General features: G+C 46.5%; 1 protein-coding gene across 4 annotated transcripts in view; it reads right to left on the bottom strand.

Moving 5' to 3' along the window:
• Positions 1-13555, bottom strand: part of ETS1 (ETS proto-oncogene 1, transcription factor) — a 161029-nt gene that overhangs the window by 20387 nt on the left and 127087 nt on the right. For 2 of the 4 annotated variants that reach the window (XM_060251148.1, XM_060251150.1), the window contains 3 exons: positions 9091-9168; positions 6845-7093; positions 3520-3780 (listed from right to left, as the gene is read on the bottom strand). In XM_060251148.1, the coding sequence (XP_060107131.1) occupies positions 3520-3780; positions 6845-7093; positions 9091-9168 (588 nt within the window). Of the gene's footprint in view, positions 1-3256; positions 3781-6844; positions 7094-9090; positions 9169-13555 lie in introns of those variants that run through there. The other 2 variants (XM_060251149.1, XM_060251151.1) reach the window with 2 other exon arrangements.

Below are 13555 nucleotides of genomic sequence, written 5' to 3'. Positions count from 1 at the left end.
GAGGTGGGGAAGGGGGTGTGGTGATTACCACAGATTGGTTCGGAATCTGAGCAAAATCTATTTGTAGCCTTCTGCGATGATGGAAAGCGCCCACCTGTCCGTAGAGATGGACTCCCAGGCCAACAGGAATGGGTGGAGGCGGATAGACGAAGAAGAAGTGGGGACGGTGACGCGTGCTACCAGAAAGTCAAAGGCCCTGCTTTTGAGAGCGAGCGCCCTTGGACTTGCCGGTGGTCTGTGCAGAAGCATAGCGGTTTCTATTGTTCCCCCTGTATGGGGACCTACTCTCAGTTTGGGCAGAGCGAGGTCTCCACTGCTGTTCCAGGGAGAACTTTTGATATGGCTTCTTTGATCAAGGTTTGTTCCACTGTTTTGGTTTCGTAGCTCTGGAAGGCGCCGGGACACCCAGGTTCCTGGAAGTTTTTATGCTTTTATCCATTTATTGGAGTGCATTGTCGGTGGTCAAGCTGAAGAGGCCTTCCCCCTTGAAGGGCAGATCTTCAACGAAAGCCCTGGTGTCTTGCTGGAGGGCTGTTGACCTGAGCCAGGTGTGGCGGTGGAGGCAGACAGCATAAGTGATGGTGCTTGCTCAGACGTCCACCATATGCTTTGCTGCAGCCGGTTGTTGTCTGGCTACAGCAAAGCCTTCCTTCTGCAACTTCTTTGCAGCAGATCTTTTCTCCTCACTCAGGGAAGACAAGAGGGAGGTAAGTTGTTCCCACACTGAGTATTGGTATCTAGCCATGCACGCAGCATATTTAGATACCTTTACTCCCAGCGCCCCAGCAGAGTAAAACTTCCTCCCAACGTTGTCCAGCTTCTTTCCCTCTTTGTCTGGTGGAGAGGAGTGCGTCTTGCAGGCCTTTGACGAGGAGGATACGGCCACCGAATTGGGCTTTGGATGCGTGAAGAGAAATTCAGCACCAGCCTCTAGGATGTGGTACATGTGGTCCAACCTTCTTGATGACACAGGTGTAGAAGCAGGCTTCGCCCAGGGCTCCTTTACCACTTGTAAGATGACCTTCGTAACAGGCAGGGCAACCGCTGTAGACTGCATGATGTCGAATACGGTGTCGTCTACAATGGGTTGCGGTTGTGTCACCAGGAGAGAGAGGGAGAGTGTCATCCTCTTCACCAGGTCCCCATATGACTTTAGATCCTCCGATGGTGAAATGGGAAGATCCTCAGCGGTATGAGACACTGGCGAAGGTTCCAAGGCCCTGTCCGGATTGTCGGTACCGACCTCGGAGTCCGACGATGAAGATTCTCTCCTCAAAAAATGTTCCGAGAGCACCGGCGTTGACTCTCTGAAGGATGACCGGATCAACACCAACGACCTAGGCTGGACTTCCTCCACCACCACGCCGCGTCTTTCGGGCAGGACGGACATTGATGCTGAGGGACGCCGCCTAGAATGCTGGGAAAGCCTCAACGTAAGGGATGCCTCGGATTGCTGGTCCCAGGCTGCAAACTCCCGAGGGGGGTACCACTGGTATGGTGGGTATGGATAGGCGTAGGGAGGCCACTGGCGCTGCTCCCACGGTGGAAGCAGTGGGAAGTGACGAGCTACGGTGGTCGGTTCCAGCTCTCTCCGACCTCTTGCCTGATCCAGCGGTGCCAATGGCTCCATCAGTGTCAACACCTCCACCTCCAAGACAGAGTCACTCTCACTGCAACGCCTTGACCCCGAAAAATGGGAGCGCTGAGTGAGGTCGATCTCTTGCTCTGATGCTGATAGATGCAACTGCTGCAAAGCACTGCCTCTCAACACTGAAGGGCTACGATGTGGGGATGCCAAGATCTTCCTCGGTGGAGCGGTCGACATCGATGTCGAAGCATCATGAGAAGGAGAAGAAGTGCGGGACGATTTCTTCTTCCGTTTCTCCTTAGATTTCACCTTTTTCGGTGCGGATGATCGGGTCCCCGAGTCATCCCGACGCTTCTTAGCTGGGGTGTCCACTGACCCTTCAGAAGGTTGCTTTGTGGAACACCCGTGCTTGACTGGCATCTCGGTCCTGATCGGCGATGTATCAGTCAATGTGACCATTGGGGCCACGGCCTCTCCCATAGGTACCGACGGGCCCAATGCCATCTTTTGAGGATGAAGTGCTGACTCAACCAACGCAGCCAAAAGCCTTGCTGCTTGATTCTTGTGAGTTTGTTTGGAAAAACTAAGGAAGTGCGAGCAAGAATCCACACGATGTCCCTCGCCCAAACAAAGGAGACAGAGGGAATGGCCGTCGGGGGGAGCAATCTTCTTTCTACAGGAGCGGCACCTCTTAAAAAAACCCCAACATCTTTCCATAGACGCCAAGGAAAAAACCCACCCAGGAAAGTCTCTGAGGGGAAAAACAGGGGAAAACTGGGCCCTGAAGGGCAAGTCCAACAATTTTTTTTTTTACAACACTAACTATCTAACAACTAACTAACTAACTAACTACACTAAGAAAATAACAAATGGGCTATATACAACAAGAAAAGCAATCCTAAGATTACTTTATTGACCGGGGACACGAAAGGAGATGCTTTCAGCACATCTGTCAGAAAGGAACTGGCGGGATCCTCGTGCTGGCGCCGGTGACCATGCACAATGGGACGCCTGCGCATGCCCGTTGGTGCTGAGCGTGAAAAAATCCCAGGCTTTTTAGGTACCGTTTCGGGGATCGGTGCAGGCGCTCTATCCCATGAGTGTGAAGCACAGAGACCACGAAGAAGATCTAGACAGAAGAGTTGAGTCCTTCATGCCTCAAGATCAGACTAGACATTCACTTTTTTAAAGAGTTAGTTTCCCCTCAGCCACCCAAGCAGCTGCAGACAATGGCTATTAAAAAAAATATATCAGAGATCATCTGGACTCAGAATGCTGCTGAGCAAGGAGAGATGGGCGCAAGTTTTTGGTTCTCCTGAACTCTTCACAAGCTTGAATGTTCAAAAAAAAAAAAAACTAAGGGTGGAAAAGGCAAAAATATTTCAGTATCCCTCTCTCCTTCAACATGTTTTTTTTTTTGTTCTCTGACATCCACTACGGTGAAGAGCTCTGCAAAACTCAACAGCTTGAGTGCTGTTTATTTTAGTAGATCCTGAGAAAAAGTACCGCATGGCTTAATTTTGGATTTTCTCCCCTTTGGACTGATTTATATTACTGATTCTAATTTCACAAAAATTAATACTTGCAAAATTTCTATCCCAACTTTCAGCCTTCACAAGGGCAACCAAGGCAGCTAACCGATTAAAACACAGACAACAAAAAAAAAAATGGATTTTAAAACCATTCCCTTGAAAAAGTATTAAAACCATTAAAACCACAACATAAAAACAGCCATTAAAAACACCAGGTGGGCAGGTGGGATCATTTGAGGGAATGTCAAATGCGTAAAAACAAAATAAACAAGAAACAGTGACTTACAGTTTTCAGATATCATATATACGTTATAATCTCAATAGTACTATTACTGATAAATATCCGCCAATTTTCAAACCAACTGGATTTCCAGTGTCCAGCTTCTCCCAGCGATTTACCTGTATAGCCAGCCAGGGCAGCAGCAGGGATGACAGGTTTGTCCTTGTTCATGTCGGCTCGGTCTCGCACATAGTCCTTAAAGGTGCCCTTGGGCTTGTGGTTTGGCAGGGCCACTGGGTAGTCCTCCGAATCGAAGCTGTCGTAAGAGGGGACGCGTTGGAGGCTCTGGAAAGACGACTGGCTGTTCCAGGACTGTGTCAGCCGGTCACAACTGTCGTAGCTCTCTATGCTTTCAAAGGAATCCTGGCCACCAAGTTTACCTGCGAGATGAGAAGGGAACGGTTGGCACCCATGGTTTCCATGGAAACAGTTAGGAAGCATTTTCATCTGAACTCTGTGGCTTGTGTTTACAAAAGTTGTGCTTTTCTAGTCCCTGTTGCTCAGTTTTCCTGATCAGCATGAAACATCTCTGTGCATTAAGCGCTGGCTAACAAATGTAGCCTACCTTGTTGGCCTTAAGGACCGTCCTTAATCTAGAATTGCCTTTGGTCTACATGCCTTAATCTAGAATTGCCTTCAGTTTACATGGGGACATCTCCACCACTACCTAGTGTCAGTTGGGACAGCTCCACAGAGATTAACAGGTACATGTATGGAGGGAAGTATTCGTGAACTTCCTGCATTGTGCAGGGTGTTGGATTAGATGACCCTGGAGATCCCTTCCAACTCCATAATTCTACCAGCAAAATAAGATATTGGACTTATATTCCACCCTATACCCTGAATCTCAAAGTCTCAGAGTGGTCACAATCTCCTTTACCTTCCCTCCCCCACAACAGATACCCTGTGAGGTAGATGGGGCTGAGAGACCTCTCACAGAAATTGACCTTTCAAGGACAACTCCTATGAGAGCTATGGCTGACCCAAGTCCGTTCCAGCAGCTGCAAGTGGAGAAGTGGAGAATCAAACCCGGTTCTCCCAGATAAGAGTCCACACACTTAACCAGTATACCAAACTAGCTCTCTACTAGGAGCGGCGATGGCTGAAAGAGCATCTACAGGTTCAGTCCCAGGCATTTCCAGCTGAAAAGACTTGAGCGATGTGAAAGACTTCTTCCTGAGGCCCCAAAGAGCCACTGCCAGACTGAATAGAAAATACTGACCTGAATGGACCAAGAGTCTGATTCAGTTTGTGTTCATGTGGATTCCCTCTTTAAGCACAAAGCTTCAAACAGGAGGTTAAAAAAACAAAACCCACTTGCAGTGCACTTTCCAAAATTCCTCAGTCAGACTGTTGCTCAACCATTTGCTTCTTTACTGACAACTTAAGAGCGTAATAGGATCATTCAAGTTCACTAATTTCCCAAGCTGGGCTGTAAACAGCTGCTGGGATTGTGTAAGACCTCCTAGAGAAATTTCCACCAGCAGAGATGCTGGCAGCCCAAGTCTAGAGAGGCTCACCTCCAGAGGGAGGGGGTTCAACTGGCACGTTTGCCGCTCTTCGGATTTAACAGCTCCCTGGAGAATACAGGTGGGGGCAAGCATGCCTGAAACAGCATCTTCAAAAGCTAGAGAGCTGAATTTTTCAGTCCCACTCATGCGAGACGACACCCGGGAATGCAAAAGGGAGAGCCTATGTCATTACGGTGGAGCACACATTTTGCATATGGGAAGTCCCGGCGCCAATCCCCAGCAACGCTTGTGAAAGGATCTCACATTTAGCAAATCTGGGAAAGGCATCATTTTCTGCCTTTCTGGATGGATATTAGATTAGACCATTTTGGGTTCAATGGACATGCCAGAACGCTTTGATCCCTTTAATGGACTGACATCCTGAGAGACCATTTATTTCAAAGCTTTCACTGTTCCTCCGGAGCCACTCCCTAAAAACAAAGAGCCACTTTCTCAAGGCTTAGTGGCCTCAAAAGGAGAGGACCCCAACTTTGCCTGGAAGTAAAGTTTACATCCCTGAAAGACCTGCTTCCTAATTTCAGAGATGTGGCGCACAAGGTTACAAATCTGGTGTAGAACTGGGAGGAGGTTTTGACTCTTCAAGGAGACCAAGCCCTCTGAGGAAAAGCTGAGGGACTTGGGAATGTTCAGCCTGGAGAAGAGAAAGCTAGCATGGTGTGGTGGTCAAGAAAGCTTGATTAGTATTGGGGAGACCCAGGTTCGAATCCCTACTTGTGCCACGGAAGCTCACTGGGTGATCTTGAGTTACTCACACTCTCTCAGCCTAACCTACCTCACAGGGTCATTGTGAAGATAACATGAAGGAGCAGAGACCCATGTCGGCCGTTTCAGGTCCCCATTGGGGAGAAAGAGGGGTAAGGTAAGGGTAAAAGGTATAGGTAGTCCCCTGTGCAAGCACCAGTCGTTTCCGACTCTGGGGTGACGTTGCTTTCACAATGTTTTCATGGCAGACTTTTTACAGGGTAGTTTGCCATTGCCTTCCCCAGTCACTACACTTTCCCCCCAGCAAGCTGGGGACTCATTTGACCGACCTTGGAAGGATGGAAGCCTGAGTTGACCTGGAGCCGGCTACCTGAACCAGCTTTCGCTGGGATCGAACTCAGGTCGTGAGCAGAGGGTTTCAACTGCAGTACTGCAGCTTTACCACTCTACACCAGAGGGGTACACATGGATTCAATAAAATGCATAAATAGTTTAGTTTAGTTTAGTTATGATTTATATCCTGCCCTTCCCACCAAGGTGGCTCAGGGTGGCTCACAACACATAAAATCTAACATAAAAATATTAAGTTAAGCATTTTACACAGTTAAAAACATTAAAACATAGCAGAAATCTCATAGAACTACACTCAATTTCCTATGCCGGTTAGTTATAGGCCAGCCGGAAGATGGTTGTCTTACAGGCCCTGCGGAACTGAGCAAGGTCCCGCAGGGCCCTCACCTCTTCCGGCAGCTGGTTCCACCAGGCAGGGGCCATTACAGAGAAAGCCCTGTCCCTGGTAGATTTCAGGCGGGCATCCTTTGGCCCGGGGACAACGAGAAGATTTTGGGTTCCCGATCTCAGTACTCTCTGGGGAACATGTGGGGAGAGACGGTCCCTCAGGTAGGCAGGTCCTAGGCCATATAGGGCTCTAAAGGTAATGACCAGCACCTTGTACCGGACTCGGTATATTATTGGAAGCCAGTGCAGAGCCCGGATCCCCGGCCGAATATGCTCTGATCTTGGGAGCCCCAATAACAGCCGGGCAGCGGCATTCTGCACTAACTGCAACTTCCGGGTTCGGCACAAGGGCAGCCCCATGTAGAGGGCATTAAATTACCTGGAGTGGCTTGGGTGGTTTGGTTGGCCAGAAACACATAACTATGGGTAACGTTTATATGGGAGGGTCAGAGATGGTATTTTTGAAGCTTACCTCGGCTGGCACGCCCCATGCACATGTTGTCTGGTGTCACCACCTCCTGCTTGATTGTGAAGTAGTCTGTCTGCAAGGCGTCCATCTGCACCGGGTCCCGGAGGAGGACAGACGGGTAGTCAGTCTCATATTTGAGGGACAGGAGCTCTTCCGAGCTGATTGGATGGAGGGTCTGGTAAGACTCTGTGATGAAACTGGGCTCTGAGAACTCTGAGGGAGGAACACACTGAGCATGTTCAATACCATAACCTGCAAGCAGAACGAACAGCACAAATTAAAGGACCAACTGAGAAAGGACCAAAGTGGGGGAGAAGGAAGCAGCTACTGCGGAGAAGGTTCCTCAGGGGATAGACTCCGAAACACCAGAGCAGCTGACTCAGGGTTGCCCATACCTGAGGAAAGATTATTATGACCAGAAAGAGCAACACTTCACTGGTCCATGTGCCAAGGCCCAACATTCAACTCCTGTTGAATTTTGACAGGGGTGAGAAGGTGGGATGCTATAAACCCAACATATTTTGCTGGTTCCCTGACATCTGATCACTCCAAAAGAACTTCAGTTTCAATGGCCATCTTCCTATTCTATATTTATTTGCCCATTTTAAGGATGTTATAGTTTCATCCCATTTCATCATACAACAATCCCATGAGGAAAATGGTTCGAGCCACTTAGTTTAATTCTTTTATTAAAATCATTTTACTTAGTTTAATTCATTTATTAAAAGCATTTTAGCCAACTATAGTGGTGCCTTCTAGTTAACTGGGCAACACTTTTATTTATTAGATATTTATATCCCACTTCTGTCCTCCTGTTCAAGCAGGTTCAAGTTAATTATTTTTAACACCACTATTTTAAAATAATGATCAACTACAGTGTGGTGTGGCGGCTACAGTGTTTGGTCAGGATCCTTGGGAGATCTGGGTTTGAATTCCCATTTCTATCATGGCAGCTTACTGGGTGTCCTTGGGTCTGTCACAAACTTGCACCCTGGCCTACTTCACAGGGCTGTTGGGAGAAAAAATGAAAAGAGGGGAGAATAATAGAACATTTGAGTTCCAATTGGGGAGAAAAACAAGATATAAAAAAACAAAGGCACCAAAACTCATCTTAGAAGTGGCATTTCCATTCTGCAATAGGTAATAGGAGGGAATGCCCCTTTCAAGGTAGTGCCTAATTTAACATATGCATGCATCATCTAAGGAAGGGTTGTCAAACATGTGGCCTGAGGGCCAGATCAGGCCCCTGGAAGGCTCCTATCAGGCCCCTGAGCAACTCATTGTCATCTGCTTCTTTCTCTCTTTCTTTCTCCCTTCTGCATCACAGCTTGCTTTGCCAGGCTTGCTCAATTGCGCAGGAGCTAATAATAAGCCTCTTATTATCTCTGCTACTGGCATTACATTTTATGACACACATGGCCCAGCCCGACAAGGTCTCATTCATGCCAGATCCAGCCCTCACAACACATGAGTTCGACGCCCCTGAAGGTGATGTCTTTTCTTTAAAACAACTGTTTCATTGAATTGGCAAAAATTTGCATGGAAATAGAGCCAACTAAAAGTCATACAATGCGATCAATTATAATTCCTTTAGTTGGGTGGGTGACAACCCTGGCAAACGGTTTGTTCGCTTTGTACAGAAGGGTGAGAGCTCGCTAAAGGCATTCAGGAATTTGTGGCCAATGGCCAGTTCTCAAGTTATGGCTGACCCACCCCCTGCGGGTCACGTAGCCTCTTACAAATTTCAAGTGGGAGGCCTGCTATTAATGTGGCAGCTCTACAATGCTGCTACAAATACTTCTTGACCGTCAGTATGTTTTCCCTGAATGGGAGTACAGATTTCAGATAGCACTTGGAGCCAAACTTCACAAGCCCCAAGTTCACATTCCAACATTCAGTCCCAGTGGACAGACCGCATGGGGTCTCTAGGTTCCAACCTTCTGTCCAGGATGTGAAACGATTCTTGCCTTCAAACTGCTGGGCATTAAACTCTCAACATAAACTCAAAGGTTACTGTGACCAAAATTATTAAAATGTTTATTACAATAAGGACGGGCAAACCATAAAAATATTATTCACACAAAAAAATTCTCAGTCTAGTCCTTCTGAATAAAGTTCACAGTACTCCTGTAAAATTCACAGTCACAGTACTCCTGTAGAATTCACTGTTTTCCTGAAGACATCAATGTATCCCATACATGGGCATTAAACTCTGCCCACGGCTCTAAAGAAAAAAAATGCGGACTTACTAATGAAGTAATCTGATGTATAGCGGGATTCTGGATAGGTGGGGTTCACGCCGTTTGCTGGGTATGGCTTTGCCTCTTCTGTGCCAAGATAAGGGGGGAAAAAATGAAAGGGTTCATTAAATGATAATACTTCACCGCTTTCCCCTTTTATTCTCAGGACAAACCCTGGAGGCAGGCAGATGGAAAGACTGTCGCATACAAGTCAGGTGACTTCAATTTCATAACGAAAGGTCACTTCAAAACAAGAATATGCTTCTTACATGGATAGCGGTAAGGGCCAAGCTAGACAATATGGCGTCCCTGTGAATCCTCCATTGTCACCCAAGTCTGGCCTTCAAAAATAGCAGAAAGCTGCATGTGGTGATGATGGAAAGCACCATCAAGTCTCAACCGATTTATGGCAATCCCATGAGGTTTTAAGGCAAAAGACAGCTACGTGCACAGACGGCTTCAAGAGGGGACTGGATAAACATATGGAGCAGAGGTCCATCAGAGGCAGTGATGCTCTGTATTCTTGGTGCTTGGGAGAGGGGCAACAGAGGGAGGGTTTCTATTGTCCTGGTCCCGCTGGTGGACTTCCTGGGGGGTTTTGACCACTATGTGACAGAGTATTGGACTGGATGGGCCATTGGCCTGATCCAACATGGCTTCTCTTATGTTCTTAAGACAAACAGAGGTAGTTTGTCATTGCCTGCCTCTATGTACCAGCCTTTTTATTTCTTGTTGATCGCCCATCCATGCACTAACCAGGGCTGAGCCCACTTTGCTTCCGAGATCTGACAAGACCGGGCTAGTTCAGCCCATCCAGGTCAGGGTGAGTTTCTCACAATGATCCTTGAGATCTGCTTGGTCAAATTTAACAGGAAAGATCTTTTCAGTAGTGTGAGGGCCATTTTGTACAGAAACCCAAAACCCAACAATATGTAGTTTCATCCCTGCCCCTTTCAGCTGTTGCAAAATATTTCAGTCAGAAGTGACTCAGCTTACCACAAGCTATGTAAGGTGGACAAAAATGGCAACAGATGGAGGGAGGGGCTCTTCACCTTCACCTATCTGGCTATTTTCAGCTTTTCTTTTTAAAATTTCTTCCCGAAATAAATCCCGCTTCGTGGCTGTCAGCAATGCCCTCCATTTGACTGCAAACCTTAGTGGAGAGCTGCTGGATGCAACCTGATCACACCCCTTCCTTGTGGTCATCCACTCTGCACTTTGGCAGACCTCATGATGGAAGGAGGAGCAGGGCACAACAATTCCAGCCTTCTCAGTTCACACAAGACTTAGCTTTGTGGATGTGTGTGTGCGTGTTTCCCTTTCTGTAGTCCCTAGGAGAAGCCACAAATGAACCTGACTTCAGCAGAAATAAAAGTTAACAGCCATTTTGTTTCCAACTGACTTCTGGGTGAAGGGAATACAGGAAGGAAAGGGGCTTCCTCTAAAACCAGGAAGTCGCATCTCCATGACAAACTTTCAAAATCATCCCAATGGCCCCTTAGCTAGGGGCTGCATCTTATAAAACTGCCAGATATGTCCCAGGCAGGCAACAAAAACAGATGGTTTGTTGAGTTTCTGGTGTTTGGTGGGATTCACAGTTTGAATGTAGTGGGTTAAGAGCGGCAGACTCTAATCTGGAGAACTGAGTTTAATTCTCCATATGCAGCCAGCTGGATGACCTTGGGTCAGTCACAGTTCTCTCAGAGCTGTTCTCAAAAGAGCAGTTGTCAAAAGAGCTCTCTCAGTCCCACCTACTTCACAGGGCATCTGTTGGAAGTGAAAGAGATTATAAGTTGCTCTGAGACTCTGAGTGAAAGGCAAGATATAAATCCAACTCTTCTTCTTCTTCATTTGGTCATAAATGATGCAAGCTGGGTCAGGACCTTGGGCTTTTGAGTTCTGTACAAAATGATGCCCTGACCTGGGGGAGACTGGGGTAGCCCAATCTTGTTAGGGTCAACACTGGTTAGTATTCAGAAAGCAGGGTCAACGCTGGTTAGTATTCAGATAGCAGGGTCAACACTGGTTAGTATTCAGATAGGAAACCACCAAGGAAGTCCAGGTTTGCTACACAGAAGCAGGCAATGGCAAACCACCTCTGTTCTTATCTTGCCTTGAAAACCCCTTGAGGGATCACTAGAAATCAACTGTGACTTGGCAGTTTCCACTTCCCCCCTGATAAAATGGTACCCAGACTATTGATTAAGGGCTCAAGTGTACACACTGAACAAAGATGCCTAACTCATGCTAAGGGTCCACGCTAAAGTCATCATGGTGATGTCACAGGAAGAAGACTCCCCTATGTCAGGTGATCTCAGTCATAAAGTTTGAGTGAACATCTCAGGTGGACTGCATGGCACTGAATGCTCATGAAATAACAGTCTCGATGCCTTAGGCATATCTTTTCTTCCCCTTTGGCTAAAAATCAGTCACTAGTACCAGTGAGAAAAAAAAAATGCTTGAAACACCCAAAATATACCATGGTCCGCCAAGCAGAAGGAAAAAACAGCTGCGCTTCCCACAGCTGAATGTGTTTACCTTCAGAAAGCCACAGGTGGCAATAAAATAATATATGACTGTCAGTGGCTTTCTGGGAAGGAACAAAATGGCTTCCTCTCTTTTCTGCCCCCCACCCCCAAGCAGCATAATAAGGCTTTGTCTTCACATACCATAGTAGCCTGCAAAATGATTGGCAAACACCTTAGTGGGCAAACTCTGTCTATAGTTGGTTTGGCTTGTCCTAGTTTCATTGTCTGGACTTGAATTTGGCTCTGTTCCTCAAAACTTGTCAGTGTGACTCAGTAATAGCTGAAGTCTTCTATCCCTCTCCTCCCACTTTTCCCTCCCTTTTTGTGATAGAAAACTCAAGTAATATTCACATTCTCATACATCAAAATGTTTCAAGCACATCTACACAAAATCATAGTTTCTAAATGAGGTACTATGAGGCTTTTTTTGAGCAGGAACGCACAGGAATGCAGTTCCGGATGACTTGATGTTAGGAGGTGTGGTCTAATATGCAAATAAGTTCCTGCTGGGCTTTTCCCACAAAAAAAACCCCTGTGTAAAACAATCGTGATGTCAGGGAGTGTGGCCTAATATCAAAATGAGTCCCTGCTGGGCTTTTCCCACACACACACACAAAAACCCCTGTGTAAAACAATGGTGATGTCAGGGGGTGTGGCCTAATATGCAAATTAATTCCTGTTGGGTTTTTCCTACAAAAAAAAGCCCTGTGGTACCATATACACAAGTGTTCCATCAACTCGTTAAGACACTCCCCCCATAATATTATCATCATTAGGTCTCTTTGATTGATGCTGCAAGGTACTCATTATGACTTCTACTTTTAAACTTATATGATCTCAGGAAAAGAGTTACACACATACCCCTGCCATTGCCCTGAGCCATATCACCCATTTTGCAGCCATATGACAGGCTACAGAATCATTCCACAGGTCCCGGGCATTGCAACAGCTTTCAAGTTAATTGCCAGGAAATGTGCAGGGGCGGTGTGCAAAATCAGGGGTCCTTTTGCAGAACTCTTTGCAGAACTCTTTGCATAACTTATTTGCATATGCCACACACCCCTGACATCACCAGAAGGTGTAGTAAATCATATCAGCTCAGCCCCTACCTTAAAATGCTTCTTGAGTTATAATTGTCATAATAAAACCTTACCCCCGTCATACTTTTAAAATTACTTTTTCCTAAGTGGCCACAGCGGCATGATGAAGATTTCCATCTGTCTGCTTTATATGTTTTGGATATTTTCCCATTTTGTTTGTCAAATCTTAAGAGTTCAGCAAAATTCTCACAGAGGGGTTGAACAATGGATATATATATATATATATAATGTTATTCTCCAAAATGATCTTGGTCATCTGGAGATCTATTATAATAACAGAAGATCTCCAGTTGCCACTTGGAGGTTGGTCGACTTATCCATGACCAATGCTCCCTCTAAGGTGTGGAGAGCAAAAATGCTGCTTTGCGAGCTGTTGGCATTAAAGTTGTGAGCTACTGCATGAATTTGTTTGCTCTGGGGCCATTTTTCTTAAGCTAAGACAAAAATGTGTGAGCTGGAGGCTAAAATACTGTGAGCTAGCTCACACTAACTCAGCATAGAGGGAATTCTGTCCACAACCCCTTCCAATGTTTCTTAACTAGGCCAAGTACCTAAGATACTCCTTCCAAAACAGATCAGTATTGGACACAGGTTGCTCTGTTCTGTGTTGCCTGCCAATCCTAGAAATCCACAGGACAGCACTCTGTTTTTTCCCCAAGGGCTTAATGTTCCATTCAAATAACCTTTGAAGAATCCTATTTGCCAGTGGGACTCCGTTCTGCCATCTCTTCTGAGCTGAGGACCGCAGTGAAAACTGCCAGGCGAAATCAATGTGGTGCGTATGAGAGATATGGGAACTCCAGATTATCTCAACAGGATTGCCATGGCCCTAACCCAGTGTTCCAG

Source organism: Heteronotia binoei, chromosome 12 (genome assembly GCF_032191835.1).
Source record: "Heteronotia binoei isolate CCM8104 ecotype False Entrance Well chromosome 12, APGP_CSIRO_Hbin_v1, whole genome shotgun sequence".
Classification (NCBI taxonomy): domain Eukaryota; kingdom Metazoa; phylum Chordata; class Lepidosauria; order Squamata; family Gekkonidae; genus Heteronotia; species Heteronotia binoei.
Note: the sequence above shows the minus strand (reverse complement) of the source record. Positions and strands in the feature narration are given on the sequence as shown.